Source organism: Mesoplodon densirostris, chromosome 17, assembly GCF_025265405.1.
Source record: "Mesoplodon densirostris isolate mMesDen1 chromosome 17, mMesDen1 primary haplotype, whole genome shotgun sequence".
Taxonomy (NCBI): Eukaryota; Metazoa; Chordata; class Mammalia; order Artiodactyla; family Ziphiidae; genus Mesoplodon; species Mesoplodon densirostris.
In genome coordinates this window covers 23270241-23297235 of record NC_082677.1, presented here as the reverse complement: position 1 = coordinate 23297235, position 26995 = coordinate 23270241, and the positions used below count along the sequence as shown (strand labels likewise).

Genomic DNA, 26995 nt, shown 5'->3' with positions numbered 1-26995 from the left:
TGATTAATTTTTCATCAGTGCACAAATATTGTGAAATGATTACCACAATAAAGTTAAATAACATACCCGTCACCTCACATAGTTACCTCTGTGTGTGTGGGTTTATTTTTTTATGGAAGCAAAATGGATAGCCATAACATAATGGAAAATTTCCTTGTCTAATATTTCTAATTAAAAGTTGCTAATCAAATCCTAATTCCTTAATAAAATTGTAGTACAAATTTTTGTAAGGGAAAAGTTACTATGAAATTATTATCTTCTATTCTCATTATCTTATCTAACACATGTGAAATATTTCTGAAATAGATATTCCTTATTGCATTTTTTTTCTTTGAGTCATAGGGAGAAAAGTCCCTTTATGTTCTTTTAATATTTGCTTTTATTAACTTCAGCTTCAGTTAGCTCACTTCCATATACCAAGATTCTTTTCAAAACAGAAGAGAGAAGAGGTAAAGGCAAATGTGGAAAGGGAAGCTGCTTGGTGACAGGACAGCCGCTCCCTGGTAGGAGTTATTTCTACCTAAAACATATGCACCATACTAAGAAGCCACAGGGAAGAAATAAATGGATGTGGATGGCAGGTTTTCATTCATTTCCTTGACATCTCAGAATACTGTAAAAAAGTTTGTGTGTTTCAATTCAAACAGTTCCACGATCTTGGAGGTCTTAATCATTTGTTTTGGTTTTTTTACTCTTTACTATTTTTTTAAAATTTTATTTCTTTATACAACAGGTTCTTATTAGTTATCTATTTTATACACATTAATGTATATAGGTCTTAATCATTTGTAGTAACAGTTTCTGGAGTGTACAAAGCTCATGCTTAAGGACCATTACTGGCATTCAATGTAGTCAGACTGCATTAAGCAGATGTACAACCTTGTTCATGGCTATCTTTGATCATCTTTATTTAAAAGTAAGTTCAGGCTGATGAAGTGGCTTAGCATCCTCCTGTGTTTCAGCCTGTTAGTCATGCCCCACCAGAACATCTGGCTCTGCTGGGCACCCTCACGCTTCTCCAAATGAAACCAAAGTTGGCAAGGTGAATGGGAAGGACTGGCAAGTGGCATTCAACCCAGGAAAAAAGTTTAAAAGTGGCATAGAACCCGGCAGCCCTGTTTTTAAATGTATCCAGGCTTGTGGTTTTATGCAGGTGTGGTATGGGGAACAGGTTAGGAGATGCTTGCCACAGAAAAGATAGTTTGTTACATATAGTTTCCAAGAGGAAGAGGCATGAAGTGCCACATCAGGCCATGCAGGGCCACATGGAGAGGTACCAGGGTTGCTCAGGAGGAGAGGAAATAAGGAGAAAACGTGGGCAAAAGCCTTTCCTGTGGTTTCTGCAGGCTAAGAAGGTTTAGGACTGGATAGCTTAAATAATCTCAGTGCGTTCTGGGGCATAGGGATGATTCCTAATTGTCCAGTACCTGGCCCTGGTGTGATTTAGGGCAGGGGGATAGTGTTCTGGACTGCAGGAGCCTGATAAAAAGGGGCAGGTGTGGGCGTGGCCTCAGGATTGGTTCACTTGGCAATCTGAGGTGTGCTCCCAGGCAAGCTGTTTGCTGTCTCTAGGAATTAGCTAACCCTGGGAAGGGCAGTGCCTCCTTGGCATCTGCAAGACTCTAAGATGTCAGAATACATCTTATAAAATACAGAAGATAAAAATAAGATTAATACAAGCCTGTCTGAAACACTTGTAAGAAGCATAAAAACAGAGCTTCTCAAACTTTAATGTGCCTAGGAATCACCTGGGTATTCTGTTAAACTACAGGTTCTGATTCATTAGGTCAGGTGGGCGCTGAGATTTTGCTTTTTTTTTTTTTTTTTTTGGCCATGCCCCACGGCATGGGTAACTTCCCCCACCAGGGATCAAACCCGCAGCCTCTGCAGTGGAAGCATGAGTCTTAACCACTGGACCACCAGGGAAGTCCTGAGATTTTTCATTTCTAATAAAGTGATGTTGGGGCCATGCTTTGAATAGTTAGGGATAAGAATACCCCTTGGTTACCTTCTGCAGGGAAGAGGGAAGAACCTGACACTTGCCGAACCCTGCTTTGAACCAGGTACTGCTTGGCCCTGAATACACAGACTTCATCTTGTTTTGCTTGGACAACATCCTTTGCTCTTAGGAAAAATTATCCCAGTGTTACAGGGAAGGGAACTGAGACTCAGGGTAGTTAAGTAACCTGCCCAGGTCACTTAGCTGAAAGTCAGAAGATACAAATGTATCTGGCCCAAAACCCAAATTTTTTCCCACCACGACATACGTACAGATGGTTCCACTCCAGTGGAAAATAAAATGTCTCTGTTGGTAAAGGCTTCGTAAAATATAAAGTGTGGACTTGAATCATGGACCATTTACAACTTGAATTCTGAACAGAAGAGAAATTCTGAATGATGTTCATTATTTCAGGACCAGAAAGAAATGGTGTTGACTAAATAACTTATATTTTATTATAGCTATTCGAGAAACACTTCACATGGGATTCCCTATTACACTAGTGTCTTTATCTTAAAAAGTGACGCATGTCCATGGTAAGATATAAACAACAGAAGTCTGCCTTCCTCCCATGTGCTTCCATTTCTATTGCGCAGAGAGAACTACCGTTAGGTTTGTGTAGCCTTCTAGAAATTCTGGGCAAATAGTAACCTTCTATGCAAATAATAAACGTTTTCATACAAATTCATTCACCCAGCCATTCATTTTTCCAGGGCGAAAAGGAGTAAGCAAAATATGCAACATCCCTCATGCACTTCACATTCCAGTAGGGGAGCTAGAGCATAAACAAAAGAGTGAAATAAACATTATGTCAAGTAAGGATAAATGATAATGAAGAAAAAGCCGGTGGAGTGAGGGGGCGGGGCAGGGAACATTTGCAATGATAAATGCAGTGGTTAAGGAAGGCCTCATGGAAAAGATGGTATTTGAGTAGAGACATGAAGGAGGTCATCCTATTCCACATTTACTTTTTCCTTTAGCAATATATGTTAAAGCCCTTGCCGTATCGCAACTTAAAGATCTACCTCATTCTTATTAATGGCTCCATAGTACTCCACTGTGTGCACATACCATAATACTGATGGGTATTCTGTTACTTAGGCAAAGGGAATGTTTTAGATTAAGCTTGTTATTGAACTTATTAGGTGATCGTTTGAGTGGTCATAAGGAGATCTGGGGAGCACGGTATAAAGCCTGATGAAGTAGAAAGAGCAATTAGATGCGAAGCTGTGGCTGGGAGCCCTCGTGTGCCACCCAACCAGGTGGCCACGTTATAACTGAGTATTCACTGAATGCCTGCTTCGTATTAGTGGTTTTCCTTCTGCCACATCTTAGTCAGGGCTACATCCACCAGGTGCAGGGGGGTGTCTAGGAGCTTCTCTACCCTGAGGGCAAGGCGACAACCTACTTGCAACATTTTCCTCAATGCCAGGCTACCCTGTAACCCCTGCGGAGTCAAAAACAAACCCTCCAGGTGACAAGTTTTCCACATTCCCCACAAAGGAAGCACAAGCACAAATTTTAGGGAGCAGTTAACCATCTGGGCTCTCAGTACAACCTTCCTCTTTTAGGAGAAAGCACGTAAGCTTCCTTAAAACAATAAGGAACAAAAACTCCTTACCTTCTAGTAATATTTATTTACATGGATACAGATGTTTAGCATTGGGCCATAGGACTGAACATATTTCACATTTCATGAACGATTCATTTATGCATTTAATTATTATCTGAGGTAGTACCTGGATTATGTCAGCACTCTGCCGGGCTCTGTAGGAGGAATAAATATCTGTGCAGTATGGTTCCTGCCCTTGTCACCTGCTAGCTCTTAACAAAGACTGGACAAGGGAAAAAATGACCATGATTGAAAGCAGTGTGTGATCAGTTAGTGGTGCCAAGGACAATGTAACAGGAATTAAAGGAAAGGGGAGGATGCTATGATCCAGAGAGGGATCCTGGCTGAGATATAAACAGGTAGGGATGCAGATGGAACCAGGGGACTTTGGGAAGGGATGTGTGTGTGTGTGCATGCGTGCATGTACGTGTGTGTGTTTTGGGAACATGTATGAATGGAAGGTGAATATAACTGCACAGCAAGCAAAGGCCCAGGTGAGGGAAAATACAGGTATTATAAAGGGAACACGAAGCAGCCCACTAAGAGCTTAAACACAGAATATGGAGGGTGGTCGTAGATGACAGGAGATGCTGGTTGGAGTGAGAATGGCAGAGGGTTCTGAGGCTCCCACCTTGAAGTCAGATATGAGATAAGTAAATGAGTCTTGAAAGACGTCAAGAAAAGCACCATCAACCTCTTCCTCTTTTTCTGTTTTTGCTTTTATGGGGCGGAGGGGTACTGCACACTTTGGTTTTATAACCTCTATTTCCAATTCCAGTAATTTAAGAAACCAACTTAATACTTGTCAAAGTAATATACGCCTGTAGCTTAAAAAAGCAAGTACTCTGTAAGAGGCCTATAATCAAAACCAGCCATCCCCACCTGTCTCCACCATCCCCTCCGAGCTCCCCAGAGCGAGTAGCCTCCTATACGGGTAAGACTTTTGCCCCAAGCAGTTGTTCTCAAGTTTCGTTAATCTATGGGCTGGCCCAGGGCAGGAAGACTAACCAGTAAGTCTAACCCAGCTCTCCACCCCCGTCAAGGAGGTTGAATCCTGTCATGGGAAAGAAAGGACACCACTTTTAACTTTCAGTTCTGATATTTGATTCCATATATTTAAGTGATATATGTACACTGGTATTTCTTAAATGATCACTTTTAGAGATTATCTAATGTCTTACTACTCTGCAAAATGAGGAAAACTTGACACTGCTACACCATCACCACTTCCCAACAAGCGTTCTTCCCCCATCTTTCCAGTTGATTAAACTGCAGTTTGGGGTTAAATCGATATTCTATGTTTACATTGTTGTGACCACGTAATATTGTTTACTACTGAGCCACGCAGTATAAGAACGCACTTCCTAGCTTGTTCAATATTTTTTTCCTGGTGCTACCTTTTGCTTCCTTCCTTCTTGTGTGTATCTATTACTAATCACTCTTGACCTTTTCAAAGGAACTATAAAAGCCCTACTAAAATCATTTTTGGCGTGAGCAACTCAACCAATGAATCTCTCAGATCTGTTTTTCCCTCCACAAGCCTACCATTGAGTCCGTCCGGTCTAGTGGTTTCCCAGGCCAGCTGCCCACCTGTTGTCCTGGGGCTTCTTTTTAACACCATCTTGCGAAATCCCTGTGCCTCTCGCCTGTGTTGGGTCCCCCGCTTCCTGGATCCCATGGTTTCCTCTTTCTTGGTTTACATCCTCATTTTTGTGGAGCTCATTCTCTAGTAGCTTCCTAAGAAAAGGTACATGGGAGGTAAGTTTGTTGAGACCTTCCTTGCGTGTCTGAAAAAGTCTTAATTCTACTCTCACGCGTGCTTGCTAATTAAGCTTGTCATTTAATTCTAAGTAAAAATTCGTTCCCCTCAGAATTTTGCAGGCTGAGTTTCACTGTCTTCTAGCATCCAGTGTTGCAGTTGAGAAGCCTGAGGCCACTGGTTCTCCTGCTCTTTTATCTGTGACCTGTTTTATTTCTCTGGAAGGTTTAGGAATCTTCTTTTTAGTCCCTGGTTTTCTGAAATCTCATAGTAAAAAAACCTTAATGAGGATATTTTCTTATCCATTGTTCTGGGCACTTTCTCTTCCCTTTAAAGTTGGAAATTCCTGTTGTTCTGGTTTGCAATTTTTCTTGAATTATTCTTTGATACTTGTCTCCCCACCATTTAATCTATTTTCTTCTTTTGAAACCTCTGTAGTGAAATGCTGAACCTGTGGACTGATCCAATACCTTTTTTACCTTCTTTTTCCCACCCAACTATCCATCTTTGCCTGTTAATCTGCTTTCTAGAAAGTCTGCTTGACTTTACCTTTTACACCTCTGAATATTTTTTTTAACTCTGAGTTTAATTTCCAAGATCTCTTTCTTATTTTCTGACTGTTTCTTTTTTATAGAATTTACCTTTTATTTCATGGATATAATATTGTCTCCCATCTTTCTGAAGATACTATAGATTTTTAAAAGCTCTTCTTTCGCTTCTTGAATTATCTATGTTTTTCCAAGCCCCCCAACCCGTTTCTCTCTCTCTGTTTTGATCTCGATATTTTACTCTATATTTTCTGTTGGGAGCCATACTCAAATATCTGGTGATCCTCTCACTATTCATTTATATTTAAGACTTTCACATATATATGCAACACTTATATATAAAGAAAATATACAATTTATTTATATTTAGGTACAGTGAGTCCCTACACAACTGATTAGAAACCCTGGCAGGGTGTGCGTATCACCTGGCAGGCGTCTGTGAGGTAACTGGGTAGGTATCTACCCATTCCGATAGGGACTCCAAATGCCAGTCAGGTCATTTCTTTGAGTCATTCAGTTTCTCTAGATAAGAATCCTTTAAACTGCTGTCTAAAGAGCCTGTCCCAAAAGAATATGGAAAAGAATAGATACATGTATATGTATAACCAAATCACTTTGCTGTCCTGAAACTAACACAACATTGTTAATCAGCTATGCTCCAATATAAAATAAAAATCAAATAAAAAAATAAAGAGCCTGTCCCTGGCTACAGGTGCTTTGGGAGATACATTGTAGAACAGTCCAGAAGGGTCTCACCTGTTCACTCTACAGAGCTTCACTTAATTCTCCTGGTTTCACCTCTCTATCCTGGGCCTCGTTTCCCTGAGTCCAGAGCATCTCTGATTCAGTTTAGCCCAAGACTGTGCCTCAAGCCTCCAGCAGGGATGGAGATTTGGTAGTGGCAGTGTGAGGGGGGGAGAGGAACAGGGCCGAGCTAGTCCCTGCACTCCATTCCACTAAGTACTACTAACTACTAACTACTCTGTAACTACTGTGAACTAGTCCCCCCTTTTCCAGGCTCTCCCTCACACCCTTCTTAAGTCTCCCCAGGGTCCTGAAGAATCAATCTGCAGGCTTCTCTCAGTACCCCTCAGCCACTCCCCCTCCATCACTGGGCCATCTTCCCAAAGTTTGCTGACACCTCTTGTTTAGTACCACCTCCCCCTCTGTTCTCTCTCACTCTCAATCTGTGTATAGCTTTTTTAAAGTTCTTTGCTGAAATTTTAGGGAGATTTTTGGAATTAGAAGATATAAATGTAGGTGTTCAATCTGACGGAATGACAAGTTACCAGTCTTATAAATTTTACTTTGTACTTATGTACTTATTATGTACTTCACTCTAGAAAATTTATCCAGAGAACTTTAGGTGTTGCCCTAAATCAACTACTAACTACATAACAACTGTAATACTTTCAGGTAGGCTATTACTGAAATCATTTTAATTCTCTGAGACTTTCTAGGGAGTACCAGGCAAAGTGAGTTAAACTCCTCCATAAATTTATCTTTATAGAATCTCATTATTATCTTGGCTCTAGAAATTTGGACCAATAGTCAGTTTGAGGCAGATGCCACATCAATTTTTAAATATGAAGGAAGGAAGGGAGGGAGGGAGGGAGGGAAGGGAAGGGAGGAGGGAGAGATGGAGGGATGGGGGGAGGAATAAAAGAAAGAAACAGACATCAAGAAAATGATTTAAAAATAGAATCGTGAGAGGATTGGCCTAAATAAATAACTATTTTAAGAAAAGCTATGTACGTTTATTAAATAAGAAAAGAGACTGCAGAAAATCATCTGCCTTTAAGATAACTAAACAATGATCACTCACTTGGAAGGCAGTTGAGTAATTTCTGCCCTGAACATTAGCTGTGAAACTCCAGTCATTCATTCAACAACTTGCACCCAAAATTCATACCAAAAAAATCACCATTATCCAGCAAGAAACTATCCACATAAGAAATTCTCACAATTACATACACAGATCACCTTCTAATTATGTACTCACCCTTTTATTGCATATATATATATGTATTCCTCACCTCATCCCCCAAACAAATTTAAGTCAGCTTGCTGGTTCTCCTTTTAATATATTAGTTGAAGATATTTTTATTTTCCTGAGTATATTTCTTACAAATTTGTCTACCTAAAATTATGTAATCCTCTTTATTCTGTGCCACGCTCAATTATGAGCCAATAAGCTTTTAAAAAGTTAACCATGTTGTCAACAGGAATGCTTCTAATGTAGGTGTAATCACATCTTTGAGCTTGATAAGATGAAAAACTTTGTAGTCAGACTGACCTTGTTTTGCATCCCAGCTCTTCCACTTATTGAACGTATGACCTTCAGGGAGCTGATAACCTCCCCACAAGGAAAATGGACATACTATTATCTATTTTGCAGGTTGTTATGTGGATGAAATTGTAAAATGCATATAAAGAACCTGACATATTGTAGGTGTCCAATAAATAAAAGCTATTACAATCAGAACATGAGAAGATATTGACACCTTAACTCTAAAAATACACTTTCTAAGTGAAGAGTTTTCACTTCCATTTTTAGGCATCAGATCACTGGTATGCTGGTCAACTAGAAGCAACTTGTCAGCCACTGAAAAGCAACGGGGAAGTTCTTACAGGCAATTAGGGAAAGCAATGTGAAAGTAGAGGTGTGGGGAGGAGGCCTGGAAAAGCAATGTGAAAGTAGGGGTGTGGGGAGGAGGCCTGGAAAAAAAGTTAAACAAAGTATTTGACTTTGGATCAGTTCCTTAACCTTTTTGTGGTTTATTTAACTATCAAATTAGGAGGTTGGATGACGTCCCTCCAGATGTTCACAATAAAGAGTTCTGTGGCTGGATACTTTTGGAATATGACCCCTTCATCCCATGCTTGTCCCCTCCCCCATTTAAGGCAGCAGTTTGATTTTGTTTTACCTGGCATATTACAAACTTACCCGCCTACAAATCCTCCCCATTTCCCCCCCCCAAAATATTAGCATATTTTGGAAAAGACGGATGAGCTGATCTGCAGTTTCTCACTCTATCATATGCTGCTCTGAGTTTTACTACTTCACGTAAATGTTTGGTTAAGGAGAAAAGGGTAAATGTGACGTGTGGGAAGTTTCATTTATTGATGCTTTCTCCTATAGCAGCATATAACTTTTAGAGTGGGAGAAAAATCTAACGCCATTCCAGTGAAACCAGATATTTCTAAGTATAGTTTAACATTTCATCTATGTGGTACCGTCAGTGTCTTGAGCAGCTGATCACCAAAGCATCCACTGAACTGCTGCCAACGAAGACAGACATATTACTGGGACACATCTGGCAATTTTGGCAATCAGTGAATGAAATGAATCAACCATGTAGTGATCGGACTGGCTGCTTGGTGATCAACGTGACTGGAATGGAAAATAACTGTGGGATAAATTAATCCTTAGACTGCAGGACTGAACCGTGATACCAGAATAAAACTCAAATGTGTGTTCATGATGAATACATTTTCATGCTACAATTACAAATCCAACAGTTAAATTATTTCTAATAGTAAAATACGTTCACTTTTTCTATCAATCTACCAACATTTACTTTTATCTGAAAGGAAAAGACTGTGCAAAGTGTTTGCTGGGAATGAAAGGATATAGTAGGAAAGAGGCCAAAGAACCTACCAGAAAAAGATCTAGGAGCCAGATGCTCTGTCAGTAACTTTCCATGTAGCCTTCAGTAAGTCTTTGTTTTCTTACTTTTAAAAATAACTAGCCTCAAGTAGCTTATAATTTAGTTGATTATATTTACAAATTTTATTTTTACAAATTTTCGTTTAATGCCTTCTTACATTACAAAATCATTCTTAATTTATCTACATAGTGGAGATAAAAGTGAATGAATATTTTGATGTTCTTTAATTAACTACATGCAATGAAGCCCCCCTGTTTCACTTTAATGGTAGGAATTCTATTAGAACCTGTTGCAATGTGTTTCCTTTCTCTCTTGATATGTCTCCTGCCCCTCAAGGCTGCTAAGGTTTGAAAGTGTTCTAATTATTTCTATATTTTCATAAAATACTCTATTCCCACCCCCAAAATACTTTTCCTTCTTCTCAAGAGGAAGTTTTTCAGAAAACAATTCTGTAGAATCCGAAGGATGAGTGTGTCAGTAGTAGGGTGACCAACTGAGGGGTTTCCCACTGTGCAGGACTTCCTGTGCTAAAACTAGCACAGTCCCTGACAAATGGAGATTGTGGGTCACCTTGGTTGGTAGCTTGAGAGAAGGACTGGAAGTGGCAATGGATGCCTGCATCAGAAAGTTGCCATTTTAATCCTCCTATTAGAAGCACTCTTCTTTCATCGCTAAACAGCTGTAGAAAGCCATCCAACAGCAGATGGATGAATGCATTTAATGACCTTAACTTAACTTTCTCTTACACCAGTGGTTCTCAATTGTGGCTTCTTACTAAAACCATCTGGTTAGCTTTCTTTTTTTCTTTTTTTTTTTAAATGATATTATTCCCTGATTTAACTGATCTGGAGGTAAGTCCCAGTCATCGGCATATATGTCTAAAATTCCCGTGCTTATTCTACTGTTACTCAGGTCTAAGAAACACTGCTTTGCATCCATTCTGAGATTCAAACTATAGGTCTAGCAAGAGCCATTCAAAGCAAGGAGAAATCTACTTTATTATCTCTGACTTTTAAAATATTGCCTGCAAGTTTCCACTTCATATTTAAAACAAATGAGAACCCACAAACTAACTTTAAATGTATTCACCTAGGGTTCATGGTATGTTTCTCCCTTGTCGTGATTATCAATCACCACCATCTACTGACATAATTTTTTTGCACAAGAAACTGTGTTAGGCAGGTACTGTGGGACCACAGAGATTTCAAACTCAGGGTTTCTGCCTTCAGACAGCTCACTGTAAAACACAGGAAGGTGACTAAATGATCAAGCAAAGGACCTCACGAGGAGCTCAAAGAGGAAACGGCTATGGCCTGAGACGGTTGGGAAATCTGCACAGAGCAGGTAGGATTTAAAGAAGGCCTTTGAGGACTAGGTAGGATTCTAATTAGAAGGCCAGAAAGGGCCTTCCAAGCAGCGAGTGGGTAAGAAGCAATCGGACTACCAAATTTAAACATATACACAAATAATAAAGTTCACATTCTGAGCAACACAAACTATAAGAGGCAAATTGCTGAGCAAGGGGACATAATCAGCCCTATCACTTGTTTTGGTGATAACCACTCCTGACATTGAAAAGAAGAACTAACCTGGCAGATGAAACAGTTGGTTCAGCCGAAGCATAAAGACAAGCTTGGTGTACAACACAGAGAACACGCCACAGAACAGCAGCAATAGTACAAGTCCCTTCCCTCTCATGCTGGGCCCACCAAAGAGACCTAATTACCCAGGCATCAAGGCAAAAGCTGCTTACTTCATTGCCAAACCCTTGAGGTTCCTACTCTATCTGATCGGATGATTATTTAATGTTGAGGGAATACATTTAGGACAAAAATCAAGCAAAAGTTATGTGTTGTCTTTTATGTCATGTTATGTGATTATCAGTCATTGATTTTCAATTACTTTTATAATGCGATGGCCTCCTCTCTGGATTTCAGAATTAAAGCAACACTGTGCCATTTGACCTTGACCCCTAAAAGAGTTAATTTTCGTATTTATTCCAATATCTGGCCTTCATGCAAGATAGGAACTAAATGGGTATGGGTATGAACGATCTGGGTATGCATCAGCTCAGGAAGTCAGTTGACAAAAAGAACGCTGAGAAGGAGGCATGACTGGTATTTCACACATTATTAACTTATATTACAATTCAAATAAGCTTACAGCTGGCCAAAAAAAATCTCTTCTGTAAAGTGATCTCAGACATAATAGGCTTAATCAGAGATAAATTAAATCAGGCAGCCATGCATACTACAGCATATTAATTCTGAGTAGTTATTAAATACACTTTCTGTTATCAGTGGTGTGAACAACATTATATGCAAACAAATTCTTCAAGAGGATAGGAAATAAAGTTTATGTTTGGGATACTGTATGCCTGATATTTCCCCATGCCTTCTTATAATGTTAAATAATCTTTTCTAATAATGGTACTGGGTTAAGTCTCCATAAATGAGTCAACTTCACTCCCAGGCAATTAAGCAAAAGAACAGCAGACAAAACTGCCAGTGTGGTTTTAGTTTTTTTCCAAAGGGAGCTTTTCTACCTTTCTACTGCAATTTTTAAAAGAAGGCATTAGTGAGTCAAGCTGGAGCAAAGTTGTCCAAAACATAAGGTAGTGAATATTCATTATGTCAATTTTATGATGCATCTCATTCTGTGTTTTGGGTAACCTGTGTTGCCTGAGGATATTCAAAGAAGGAAATTATTAAGGTTGAGTGCTATTTTGTAAATAACATTCTACCATTCTCTCTGTTTCATTAAATGGTAGTAATCTAACCCATCCAAGCTAGCATGCAGATTCCATAAACTAGCAAGTGGTGCTTCTTTGAAAGAAAAGAAAAAGAGACATCTAAGGGATGAAATAAGTTAAGAAAGGTAATGTACACACGTACACACGTTACCTTCCTGGATGTACTTTTGCTATATTATCTTGTTCTTTTATTAATCAATCAGGCCCTTCCATTTCTGTATCCAGAAGCAACTCAAGTTACTAGGTATGACCCTCCCACACACCCAACCCCCAAGTCTGAGAAAAACGTTTGACACTCTTTATGCTTTGCACATTTAAAACTCAATGTAAGGTGACAAGAACATTAAGCTGCCCAGTGAGCAAAATGTGAAACTAATCACTATCTGTTCTTAGCCATGGGTATAATAATTGGCAAATTAAAGTGCCTGAGAATAGCTGGGCCACCTGCATCAGAAAGCATCACCCTGGAATGACTAATGAAGACAAATGTATGCGGCCAGCTTTACTGACAACTCCTTCCAACACCCGCAGCCTGAAAAGGCACATTACAGTACCTGTTTCATTTACTGTAAAGTAAGCACCATGTCGATTTTTCTGTAATTTAAAGGCATAAAACCTAACAACCCTCAATATTTTGTATATACATACTGATTGAATTGACTGTTATTCACTTTTGAAGTAAGTTAGAAAGAGAAAGACAAATATTGTATACTAATACATATATGTGGAATCTGAAAAAAATTGGTATAGACAATCTTATTTACAAAGCAGAAATAGAGACAAAGACATAGAGAACAAACATATGGATATCAAGGGGGAAAGGGGGGTGGGATGAATTGGGAGATTGGGATTGACATATATGCACTATTGACACTCTGTATAAAATAGATAACTAATGAGAACCTACTGTATAGCACAGGGAACTCTACTCAGTGCTCTGTGGTGACCTAAATGGGGAGGAAAACCAAAGAAGAGGGGATATAGGAATATGTATAACGGATTCACTTTGCTGTACGGTAGAAACTAACACATTGTAAAGCAACTATACTCCAATTAAAAATTTAAAAGAAAAGGCTTACTTACTCTTGAAAACCCAATGTTTTTCTTTTTAAGCTGGCAAACTGGGACCAACTTGTTTATTAAAATGTTGAATGTGAAGCTTTGTAACAACTAAATTCAAATAAATACAAATGCTTCAAAAATAATTTTGTTTTAATAAACTTGCTACTATTATTCATCCATCCGTCCATCCATTCTACCTTTATTGAATACCTACTATGTGCTAGGCACTTCTTGATATTTGGCAGAGAGAGATGAATAACATATCCTTAAAGAGTTTGTCAACTATTGGAGGAAAGTTGCACGCACACGGCCAATTTCTACATGTTATTGTAGAAATCGTTTCAGAGCACCTCCCTTTCTCTTAGAGACTTCAGAGAGAAGACTCTTGAGCTGCATTCTAGGACCATATAAAGAGGGCACAAAATGAAGAGCTTTTGTGACTGAATAAGCTTAAGAAAAGTCTTCCAAGCTGAGAGAGAAGCATGTACAAAATCAACAAGAAGGTCATGGTCTGAGTGAGGAAGAGAAATCGCCTTCAGAGTAAATGAATGAAATAAACACAAGAGGCAGGAAAGTCAACATATGATGGTGAACACTAGGCAAGGGTGAGAATGTGCAGGGCCCCAGAAGACATGTCTAGGACTTGGGATTTCATTCTATTGGCAGTAGTTTGCAATACACATGCCGGGGAACCCTCGGGTCCCGGGAAGGGAGGGAGACAGACTGGGAAGGTGTGAAAAGAGTGAAGGAGAGGCCGGCCAGTCAGGACTTGGGCCCCGAAACTCTGCTTCAACCACAGTACCTTTGCCAATGTGTGTCTTCTGTTGGACCTTCTAAATTTTTAAAATAACTTTTGAACTTGGAAAAACTTTAGATTTACAGAAGTTGAAAAGATAATACAGAGTTCCCATAAACACCTCACCCAGTTTCCCCTAATATTAATCTCTTTATGTTACCACCACGGCACATTTGATACAACTGAGAAACCAACATTGGTACCTTGCTATTAACTAAACTCCGGACTACATTCGTATTTCACCAGTATTTCCACTCGTGTACTTTCTGTTCCAGGATCCAATCCAAGAAACCACACTGCATCGAGACACCATGTCTCTTCCGTCTCTTTTGATGTGTGACAGTTTCTCAGTTTTTCCTTGTTACTCATGACCTTGACAGTCTTGGGAAATATTAGCCAGGCATTTCACACTCACTCTGGATTTGTCTGATGTTTTCCTCGTGAGTAGACTAGGGTTATGGGTTTTGGGAGGAACACCACAGAGGTGAGGTACACTTTCCATCACATCACATCGGGGGCATATATCATCGACAAGACTTGGCACTTGCAATGCTAACCTTGATCGCTCAGTTAAGGTAGTATATACTGAGTTTCTTCACTGTAAAGTTACTATTTTCCCTCTTCACATACTCTCTTACTTGGAAGCTAGTCACTCCAGCCCACACTGAAGGATGAGGGTAAGCTTTACTTCCTGGAGGGGGCTATATCTACCTACATTATTTGGAATTCTTCTACAAAGAAGATTTGTCCCTTCTACTCCATTATTAATTTGTTTAATCATTTGTTTATATTAGGATGAACTCATGCACATTTATTTTATATTTTAGATTATAGGACAGTAAATACTGTATTATCTATTTTGTTGCTCAAATTGTTCCAGCTTTTGCCACTGGCAACTATTTTAGGCTGGCTCTTCTATTCCTTTGACATGCCCCTATCCTTTTGTTCTTTGAGCACTTATTGTTTTAGGGCAAACCAGATAATTCAGTCCTATATTGTATTTTTACTGCCCCAGCCCTAGAACCAGCCATTTCTCCAAAAATCCCTAGTTCCTTTCAATGTAGGATGACATTTAGAAACTAGTATCTGGGCATGGGTGTGCTAAGATGCTACTGGGGTATCACTGCTCCCAGGCCCTCTCAGCAGAAAGAGTTAGGAATGTATGTATATATTCAAGCTGAGGTATATATACATAGCTATAATTGTTTCTGTATCTGTCCATCTGTATATATATTACACTAAACATGAGTTCATACTAACATGTCCAACTATAACCCAATACTAAATGGTTCTTTCTGGCTTTCCCTCCTTGCTTATCTGCAAAGATCCTGACAGACAGAAACTCGGCTCCCACCACCCATTTACTTATTTGTTTGACTCTAGTATTTGAAACTTCTTTCAAAAACAAAATTCTATTACTTTAAAATAATAGAAAAAAAACCTGAAAACAAACATTGTAAGAGAAGATCTTTAAATTATTTAATGTAGAAAAGTGACTTAATTATATTTATATTTTTAGAAACATTATTCTGACTGAGTGAGGAATGGGTTGAAGGGGGCTGAGACTTGAGGTAAGGACAAATGTTAGAAAGGATGCTGTGTACTCCAGAGGATACTAAAGACCTGAGAAGAATTAATTTGAGGGATATTTTAGAAGATTCATAAACAGAACTTAAGTGATTGGATGTGGAAAGTGAGAGAGAGAAGATGGAGATAAATATGGATTGAGTAATGGGGTAAAGGTGTCTTTTTATCTCAGAAAATACACTGGGAGGAAAGGATTTGGGAAGAAAATAATTGAGTATAAGGCATTTAAAATGGAGTATCCATGTGGACACGCTTCAAAGACCTCCTGAAATGTGGTTCTGGATTTCAAGAGAGTTGTCTAAGCTGTAAAAGTGAATTTCAGGGTCTTAAGCCCAAAAAGGAAGATGCAAAATCTTGGGACCAAATAAAAAGGCCAGGAATATGGGATGAATAAGAAATAGAAGATCAGGGACAACAAACTATACAACAATAATATTGAGAAATAACATGCTGAATACATGAATATGTGGTAACTCTCCATTTATTTAGGTCATAATTTCTTCCAACATGTTTTGTAGTTTTCAGTGTACACGTCTTACACTGCTTTTATTAAATTTTTTCCTAAGTATTTTGTTATTTTTTATGCTATTTTAAATGAAATTGTTTTCTTAATTTCATTTTTAGATTGCTCATTGCTGGCATATAGAAATATAACTGGTTTTTATGTACTGATCTTCTATCCTGCAAGCTTGCTGAACTCATTTATTAGCTCAACAGTTTTTTTGTGAACTCCTTAGGATTTTCTATATATGAGACTGTGGCATCTGTATACAGTTTGTTTTATTTGTCCCTTTTCAATCCAGATGCCCTTTATTTATTTTTCTTGCCTAACTGCCTTGTTAGAACCTCCAGTAAATTACTGAATAAAAGTGGCAAGAGTAGACATCCTTGTGTTTTTTTATCTCAGGTGGGAAACTTTCAGTCTTTCACCAATAAGTATGACGTTAGCTGGGGGGGTTTCATAGATAATTCTTTATCAGATTGAGAAAGTGTCTTCATATTCCTAGTTCATTGAGTGTTTTTAACAAAAGGTATTTTGTCAAATGCTCTTCCTGCATCTATTGAGATGATCATATGGTTTTTGTCTTTTATTCTATGAATATGGAGTCTTACATTCATTAATTTCTGAATTTTGAACTAACCTTGCACTCCTGAGATAAATCCCACTTGGTCATGGTGTATAATCCTCTCTCTCTACATGTTGTTGTATTTGATCTGACAGAATTTTGTTGAAGATTTTTGAGTCTACATGCGTAACAAATATTGATCTGTATCTTTGTTTGATTTTGGTATCAGGATAAAAGTACTCTTACAGTTTTACATATTAGCAGGAACGAATTGGAAGATAAAAAATTTAAATTACACCTAAATTATTAAAAATACATAAAATTCTTAGTAATAAATGCACCAAGAGGCATGTAGGAATTATACACTAAAAACTATAAAATATTGCTGAGAAATATTAATGAAGAGAATGTACATTTATGGATTGAGAGGCTCAATACTGATGTCAATTCTTTCCAAACTGAGCCTTAGATTTAACATATTCTCAACTGTAATCTGATTATTTTTAAAACTGGTAAGCTAATTCTAAAATCTACATAAATTTTCAGAAGAAATAGAATATCTAAGCCAATTTTATAAAAGAACAAAGATGAAGAACTTACACATCTGACTTGAAGACTTGCTGTAAAGCTACAGTAATCAATACAGTGTGGTACTAGCATAAGGAGCAACAAAATCAATGGAACAGAATAGAGAGCTCAGAAATAGGTGCACACTTATGTAGTCACTTGATTTTTGAGACTAGCACTAAGGCATTCCAATAAGGAAAGGAAAGGGTTTTCAAAAATAGTGTTGGAAGAATTAAACATCCCATATAGAAGATAATAAACAAATAATATACAAAACATAATAAACATAATATACAAAAGTTAATTCAATAAGGATCATAAATCTAAACATAAAATCTAAAACTATACAACTTTTCAAAGAAACCACAGAATTTTTTTGACTTGAGCATAAAGTTATCTTAGGATACAAAAGCCAGTGTCTATGAAAGAAAAAAACCCCAATAAATTACACCCCCCAAATTAAAACTTCTGCTCAACAAAAAACATCATTAAGAGAATGAATAGGCAAGCAATACATTGGAATTGGAAGGAAGCAGTTGCAATGTATACATCTAATAAAATCCTGGAGACTAATATATATTTTATACCTCAAAAATAAAAATACATACAAGCAACCCAATATAAAGGTGGGCAAATACTTCAATGGACACTTTGCAAAAGAAGATATGGCCAGTAAGCCCATGAAGAAGATGTCAACATATTAGTCATCAAGAAAAATGCCTATTAGATCACAATGAAATATCACTGCAAACCCAATTCTAGCTTACCAGAATGGCGAAAATTAAAGAGACTGACAAGACCAAATGCTGTTGAAGATGTGTAACAACTAAAACTATCATATATGGTTGATGCGAATGTAAAATGGTACAACTACTTTGTACAAAGATATGGTAATTTCTTCTAAAACTCAATATACACCTACCTATGACTAAAATTCCACTCTTAGATATTGACCTAAAAGAAATGAAACCATATCTTCACGAAAGACTTGTTCAAGAATGTTCATGGCAACTTCATCCAAAATAGAGCCTGAAAAGAACACAAGTGTCCATCCATAGAAGAATGGATTAACAAACTGTTGTATATTCATGCAATCAAATATCACTCAGCAAGAGATAGAAATGACTTACTGACAGACTCAAGAACAGATTAATCTCAAAAACATACTATGTAAAAGAAACCTGACATGAAAGAGTATGTAGTATATGAGTCTACTTATATGGAGTTCTAGAACTAGAATTGATTTACTCTAGAGGTGGGGATGGGGATGTGCTGGGAAGGTGTATGAGGGAATTTTCTGGGGTTGATAGACACTTGGGTAGCACAGGTGTATATATCTGTTGAAACTCATAGAAATGTACACTTAAGATCTGTGCATTTTATGTAAATATGTAAATTTTACCTAACAATTTTACTTAAAAAATAAGAATCATATAAAAAATCATAAACTTTGAATTCTAGTAATGGTACGTACACCAAAGCATTTGGGGGAATTGTAGTGATGACTACAATTTACTTAGAAATGTTTCCAAAAATATAGTGGATTCGTGGATGAAAACAGGGATGCATAGAGGTAAGCATATGAGTGTTCACTGCCAATTTCTTTCAACTTTTCTGTGTGGTTAAACATTTCCATAATAAAATCTTGCAAAAGAAAAAAAAAACTTAAAAACCGAGTCTTTCACAATAAATAATAAATTAAAGGAAAAAGTTAAAAGAAAAAAAAAAGAAAGCAATCCCAACTCATAAGTTACTAGCCATGTGAACTTGGCAAAGTGTTTAAATAGTCGATGTCTAAATTTCCTTATTTGTAATATGAAAATGATAAATAATATGTTTTATACAGGATCCTTAAAGGAATATACTTGCTAATATACGTAAAGAACAGTTCTTGATATAAACAGGCACAGAGTAAATGTTTGGCTACTATTTTTAGTGAGCACGGAGCGCCTGTGGCCATAAACCCAAAAAAATAAAATGTCTCAGAAACAGAAAAGGAGGACACTGTTTGCACACTTTGTTATGGCAGTTGTGATGTTTATTGCATAGACAAAATCAGATTCACTGTGATTTTTTTTTTCTGTGCGTGAATGTCATTTATCAGGACCCCTAAGCAAATGAGCTAGTAGAAAGGAAATATTATACTTTAAAACACCCATAAAGCATATTTTTAGAAATGGTATTTCCTTGACTTTCATTCCAGGAAAATGCTAACACATGGCATGGAGCATGCTGGGCCCAGAAAAGAAAGCCTGCCAGATGCCACAGCAATAAATAGAGTGGGGCTTTGGAGAGGAAAAGTAAAATGAGAACATGTAACGTTATGCCTCCAATACCCTTACCATCTGGTATTTAGCCCACTGAAATTATGGGGTTTTTGGAAATTCACCTTTGTAGACCACCTTTAATTAATTTTCTTATTTATTTGTTTAGCAAACATTTAAATCACAGCCTGCTCTGGGCAGAGTTCTGCATGCCCTCCAGGACCTCAGCAAAATGAAGGGTGAGGTAATGTTAGAAAGAAAAAGTTCTAAGTGCAGTATGAGAGGTTAGTACTATTTACACCTGCCACCTCCTTCTTTAATATTCATTGTAAAAACACAATTTTAATATTTTCAATCGATAGATTAAGCAGTCACATATTTTCACAAACGAAAGGAATTCGCAGACAGGAAAAGAGGTGGCAGAATGTGTTATGTGGGTTGTTTTACTTAGAAATACATTTTTATAAATTACATTTCCTATAGTGCTTGCATTATCATTTTTATCAATATTTTAAATGCAAATGGAATTTCTTAATGTAGTATCTTTTACTTTCAATTTAGCAATGTTTCTGAGAAGAAAACTGAGCTCTAGAATGTTGAAAATTGTCTCATTCTATTACGACTGCTCTCCTTCGGGTTTTCAATACTTGTGATAATCCTAAGAAACTGGGATTGATGGATTTTTACCCAGAATTTTAAAACAACAACAATAACAAATTCTTTTAAATGAAAGGAAAAGTACATTCTGTTCCCTTAACTTGTCTTTATTTTGGGATTATACGTTCTCTGCTAAAATTTAGGATGGAATTTCTAACAGTGATGGCATTGTTCAGTAAATAGCAGTCCTTTGTGTGTGTGCAAATTTTCAAATGAATGGAAATGGTCTTAGACATTTTATCTGGAAAACTTTCGCCTATAGTATTTATTCAAATGTTGTCCATATTTTCAGGAAAGAATTGAGAAAAATGTCTTTCTCATAAAAAGATGTCATTCCCTTGTGGCTATTATGAAAGGAACTCCCTCTCCTCCATCCAGTACACAACACACAAACCCTGTGCTATCAATAGAAGCAAAACACAAAATTAAAGAAACACTGACTGCATGCCAAATTCTGGGACAACAGGGAAAAGAAAGCCAGTCGACAATCACCTCTCCTAACCCTTATCTTCTCCTCCCACTTATCTCTCCCAGGCTGGGGATGTCCGGACTCTATGACCTCTTTCTTCAGTGGAGACACAAGCTGTGAGTCAGGTGCCCTGAACTTTAATGTCTATTCTTCTTCCCCTTTAACCTTACTGTTAAGAGAAAATAAAATGTTTTATGTCAATGAAAATACTCAGTCACTTGGAAATCATCTTTCTGGGTTTCAGCACCAATACACCTGTGATCTTAAAAAATCCTTCCAATTTAAGTAGTAATGAATTTGTCACAGAAGTATATTAGGAGACCTCTATTCAAATAAAGTTGCCCACTGACTTTAGGTGAAGCCACTGTTTTCTAAATCAATACAAGTTGCTTAGGATGATCAAAGGCCAAACTTTTGTAATCTCTTCCCATGTAGATCATCTTAGAGTAAAATTATTAGGGAGAAATTAGGGATTTGCAAAGCAAGACAGAGGGTTTTCCTTGTTGTTGTTGTCATTTTGATTAGCCACAAGCTTATACCACTGTATTTACTGGAGAGTGTACAACTGTCTTGAAATGAAACATCACATAATTCCAACAAGTATGCTCTCTCTAGTTCACCTAAATTAGGGAGGCTTCCCTATATTCATTTTGTCTCTTTCACAAGCATCCTTGAGATTCTTTGTCCTTAATTACTTACATCTATGCTTCAAGTATTAGGAGCACGCTTGAAATTTACAATTTTTCTAAGTTCCTAACACTTATTAGCTTTGTTTTCTGCCTAGACCTGTTAACCTAATTTTGTCTTCAATGCTTTTGGGAATAATGCATTGCTTATCTTTAAATTTTCCATAGCTGTTTCTATATTAAAGAATCCAAACGCAGGTTTCAATTTACTCATTATGAATTTGTTGATCCTCTAATCTGAATTAAAAACCAATTTTTTTTCACTCTTCTCCATTACATTTCAAATTTTAACAGATACTTTCAAACTGTATTCGAAAAACTTATAATCCAACACCATGACCAATCTTCTTTCTGCCAAGCACTGGTGCCTAAATCTTTCTTTCTTTTTATTTTTTTAAGTACTATGAATCTTGATATAAAAGACAAGGGAAAGAAAATGCAGAAGGATGACAGTATGCCTACTACTGGACACATGTCCACTTTCTCCTCTGCAGCTTCATCTTCTTGGATGGTATCAGAACCCAGGGGCTCCACCCCAATTCCTGAGAGAAGGGGCCTGCAGAGGAAAGGAGAGGGAGGAAAGGAAGGCTGCAGATCTGGTGATAACTTGAGCTGAGTCCCGATGCCACATCTTGTAGGCACACAGACTGACAGAGCAGCATTTTGATTTTCCAAAGTGAAATCCACCAGAAATTAAGATTGGGCAGGAGGGTGGGAGGGAGACGCAAAAGGGAGGGGATATGGGAACATATGTATATGTATAACTGATTAAATTTGTAAAATAAAAAATAAATAAAATAAAATAAAAATAAAAAAGGAGCTATACTGTATTTCCCCCATTTAAAAAAAAAAAAAAGATTGGGCAGTTTGTGGGAACTCTAGCACTCTTTTTTAAAAATTAAATATAATTAATTAATTATTTAAACATCTTTATTGGAGTATAATTGCTTTACAATGGTGTGTTAGTTTCTGCTGCATAACGAAGTGAATCAGCTATACGTATAATACATATATCCACATATCTCCTCCCTCTTGCGTCTCCCTCCCACCCTCCTTATCCCACCCCTCTAGGTGGACACAAAGCACTGAGCTGGTCTCCCTGTGCTATATGGCTGCTTCCAACTACCTATCTATTTTACATTTGGTAGTGTATATATGTCCATGTCACTCTCTCACTTCGTCCCAGCTTACCCTTCCCCACTCCCCGTGTCCTCAAGTCCATTCTCTACGTCTGCATCTTTATTACTGTCCTGCCCCTAGGTTCTTCAGAACCATTTTTTTTTCCGATTCCATATATATGTGTTAGCATATGGTATTTGTTTTTCTCTTTCTGACTTACTTCACTCTGTATGACAGACGCTAGGTCCATCCACCTCACTACAAATAACTCAATTTCGTTTCTTTTTTATGGCTGAGTAATATTCCACTGTATATATGTGACACATCTTCTTTATCCACTCATCTGTCGATGGACACTTAGGTCACTTCCATGTCCTGGTTATTATAAATAGAGCTGCACTGAACACTGTGGTACATGACTCTTTTTGAATTATGGTTTTCTCAGGGTATATGCCCAGTAGTGGGATTGCTGGGTCCTATGGTAGTTCTAATTTTAGTTTTTACAGAACCTCCACACTGTTCTCCATGGTGGCTGGATCAATTTACATTCCCACCAACAGTGCAAGACGGTTCCCTCTTCTCCACACCCTCTCCAGCATTTATCGTTTGTAGATTTTTTGGTGATGGCCATTCTGACTGGTGTGAGGTGATACCTCATTGTAGTTTTGATTTGCATTTCTCTAATGATCAGTGATATTGAGCATCCTTTCATGTGTTTGTTGGCAATCAGTATATCTTCTTTGGAGAAATGTCTATTTAGGTCTTCTGCCCATTTTTGGATTGCGCTGTTTGCTTTTTTGATATTGAGCTGCATGAGCTGCTTGCAAATTTTGGAGATTAATCCTTTGTCAGTTGCTTCATTTGCAAATATTTTCTCCCATTCAGAGGGTTGTCTTTTCATCTTGTTTATGTTTTCCTTTGCTGTGCAAAAGCTTTGAAGTTTCATTAGATCCCATTACTTATTTTTGTTTTTATTGCCATTTCTCTAGAAGGTGGGTCAAAAAGGATCTTGCTGTAATTTATGTCAAAGACTGTTCTGCCTATGTTTTCCACTAAGAGTTTAATAGTGTTTGGCCTTACATTTAGGTCTTTAATCCATTTTGAGTTTATTTTTGTGTATGGTGTTAGGGAGTGTTCTAATTTCATTCTTTTACATGTCCAGTTTTCTCAGCACCACTTATTGAAGAAGCTGTCTTTCTCCATTGTATATTCTTACCTCCTTTATCAAAAATAAGGTGACCATATGTGCATGGGTTTACCTCTGGGCTTTCTATCCTGTTCCATTGACCTATATTTTGGTTTTTGTGCCAGCACCATACTCTATTGATTACTGTAGCTTTGTAGTATAGTCTGAAATCTGGGAGCCTGATTCCTCCAGCTCCATTTTTCTTTCTCAAGATTATTTTGGCTATTCAGGGTCTTTTGTGTTTCCATACAAATTATGAATTTTTTTGTTCTAGTTCTGTGAAAAATGCCATTGGTAGTTGGATAGGGATTGCACTGAATCTGTAGATAGCTTTGGGTGGTATAGTTATTTTCACAATATTGATTCTTCCAATCCAAGAACATGGTATATCGCTCCAAATGTTTGCATCATCTTTAATTTCTTTCATCAGTGTCTTATAGTTTTCTGCATACAGGTCTTTTGTCTCCTTAGGTAGGTTTATTCCTAGGTATTTTATTCTTTTTGTTACAGTGGTAAATGGACGTGTTTCCTTAATTTCTCTTTCAAATTTTTCATCATTAGTGTATAGGAATGCAAGAGATTTCTGTGCATTAATTTTGTATCCTGATACTTCACCAAATTCATTGATTAGCTCTAGTAGTTTTCTGGTAGCATCTTTAGGATTCTCTATGTATAGTATCATGTCATCTGCAAACAGTGAGAGCTTTACTTCTTCTTTTCCAATTTGGATTCCTTTCATTTCTTTTTCTTCTCTGATTGATGTGGCTAAGACTGCCAAAACTATGTTGAATAATAGTGGTGAGAGAGGGCAACCTTGCCTTGTTCCTGATCTTAGAGGAAATGCTTTCAGCTTTTCACCATTGAGAACGATGTTTGTCATATATGGCCTTTATTATGTTAAGTTCCCTCTATGCCTACTTGCTGGAGGGTTTTTAATCATAAATGGGTGTTGAATTTTGTCAAAAGCATTTTCTGCATCTATTGAGATGATCATAAGGTTTTTCTCCTTCAGTTTCTTGATACGGCTTATGCCACTGACTGATCTGCGTATGTTGAGGAATTCTTGCATTCCTGGGGTAAACCCCTGGTGATCATGGTGTATGATCCTTTTAATGTGTTGTTGGATTCTGTTTGTTAGTATTTTGTAGAGGATTTTTGCATCTATGTTCCTCAGTGATATTGGCCTGTAGTTTTCTTTCTTTGTGACATCTTTGTCTGGTTTTGGTATCGGGGTGATAGTGGCCAGTTAGAATGAGGTTGGGAGTGTTCCTCCCTCTGCTATATTTTGGAAGAGTTTGAGAAGGATAGGTGTTACCTTTCCTCTAAATGTTTGGTAGAATTCGCCTGCGAAGCCATCTGGTCCTGGACTTTTGTTTGTTGGAAGATTTTTAATCACAGTCTCAATTTCAGTGCCTGTGATTGGTCTGTTTATATTTTCTATTTCTTCCTGGTTCACTGTCGGAAGGTTGTGCTTTTCTATGAATTTGTCCATTCCTTCCAGGTTGTCCATTTTATTGGCATATAGTTGCTTGTAGTAATCTCTCATGATCCTTTGTATTTCTGCAGTGTCAGTTGTTACTTCTCCTTTTTCATTTCTAATTCTATTGATTTGAGTCTTCTCCCTTTTTTTCTTCATGAGTCTGGCTAACGGTTTATCAATTTTGTTTATCTTCTCAAAGAACCAGGTTTAATTTTATTGATCTTTGCTATTGTTTCCTTCATTTCTTTTTCATTTATTTCCTATCTGATCTTTATGATTTCTTTCCTTCTGCTAACTTTGGGGTTTTTTTGTTCTTCTTTTTTTTAATTGCTTTAGGTGTAAGGTTAGGTCATTTATTTGAGATGTTTCTTGTTTCTTGAGGTAGGATTGTATTGCTATAAACTTACCTCTTAGAACTGCTTTTGCTTCATCCCATAGGTCTTGGGTCGTCATGTTTTCACTGTCATTTATTTCTAGGTATTTTTTTATTTCTTCAGTGACCTCTTGGTTATTTAATAGTGTATTGTTTAGCATTCATGCGTTTGTCTTTTTTAAAGATTTTTTCTGGGCCTCCCTGGTGGCGCAGTGGTTGAGAGTCCACCTGCCGATGCAGGGGATACGGGTTCGTGCCCCGGTCTGGGAGGATCCCATATGCCACGGAGCGGCTGGGCCCGTGAGCCATGGCCGCTGAGCCTGTGCATCCGGAGCCTGTGCTCCACAACGGGAGAGGCCACAACAGTGAGAGGCCCGCGTACCGCAAAAAAAAAAAAAAAAAAGATTTTTTCCTGTAATTGATATCTAGTCTCATAGCGTTGTGGTAGGAAAAGATACTTGATACGATATCAATTTTCTTAAATTTGCCAAGGCTTGATTTGTGACCCAAGATATGATCTATCCTAGAGAATGTTCCTTGAGTACTTGAGAAGAAACTGTAATCTGCTGTTTTTGGATGGAATGTCCTATAAATATCAATTAAGTCCATCTCATTTAATGTATCATTTAAAGCTTGTGTTTCCTTATTTATTTTCATTTTGGATGATCTTCCCATTGGTGAAAGTGGGGTGTTAAAGTCCCCTACTATGGTTGTGTTACTGTCGATTTCCCCTTTTATGGCTGTTAGCATTTGCCTTATGTTTTGAGGTGCTCCTATGTTGGGTGCCTAAATATTTACAATTGTTATATCTTCTTCTTGGATTGATCCCTTGATCATTATGTAGTGGCCTTCCTTGTCTCTTGTAATAGTCTTTATTTTAAAGTCTATTATGTCTGATATGAGCATTGCTACTCCAGCTTTCTTCTGATTTCCATTTGCATGGAATATCTTTTTCCATCCCCTCACTTTCAGTCTGCATGTGTCTCTAGTTCTGAAGTGGGTTTCTTGTAGAAGTAATATACGGGTCTTGTTTTCGTATCCATTCAGCCAGTCTATGTCTTTTGGTTGGAGCATTTATCCATTTACATTTAAGGTAATTATCGACATGTATGTTCCTATTACGATTTTCTTAATTGTTTTGGGTTTGTTATTGTAGGTCTTTTCCTTGTCTTGTGTTTCCAGCCTAGAGAAGCTCCTTTAGCATTTGCTATAAAGCTGGTTGGGTGGTACTGAATTCTCTTAACTTTTGCTTGTCCGTAAAGGTTTTAATTTCTCCATCGAATCTGAATGAGACTGTTGCTGGGTAGAGTAATCTTGGTTGTAGGTTTTTCCCTTTCATCA

The 26995-nt window shown here is 37.6% G+C and overlaps 1 protein-coding gene across 5 annotated transcripts in view; it reads right to left on the bottom strand.

The window, feature by feature from the left end:
* ENOX1 (ecto-NOX disulfide-thiol exchanger 1) overlaps positions 1-26995 on the bottom strand; it is a 320291-nt gene that overhangs the window by 281313 nt on the left and 11983 nt on the right. For 3 of the 5 annotated variants that reach the window (XM_060080023.1, XM_060080025.1, XM_060080027.1), the window contains exon 2: positions 5157-5348. The exons of 1 other annotated variant lie outside the window; for it this stretch is intronic. In XM_060080023.1, the coding sequence (XP_059936006.1) occupies positions 5157-5289 (133 nt within the window). In that variant the 5' untranslated portion in view covers positions 5290-5348. The remainder of the gene's footprint in view (positions 1-5156; positions 5349-26995) is intronic. One more of the 5 variants, XM_060080024.1, reaches the window with a different exon arrangement.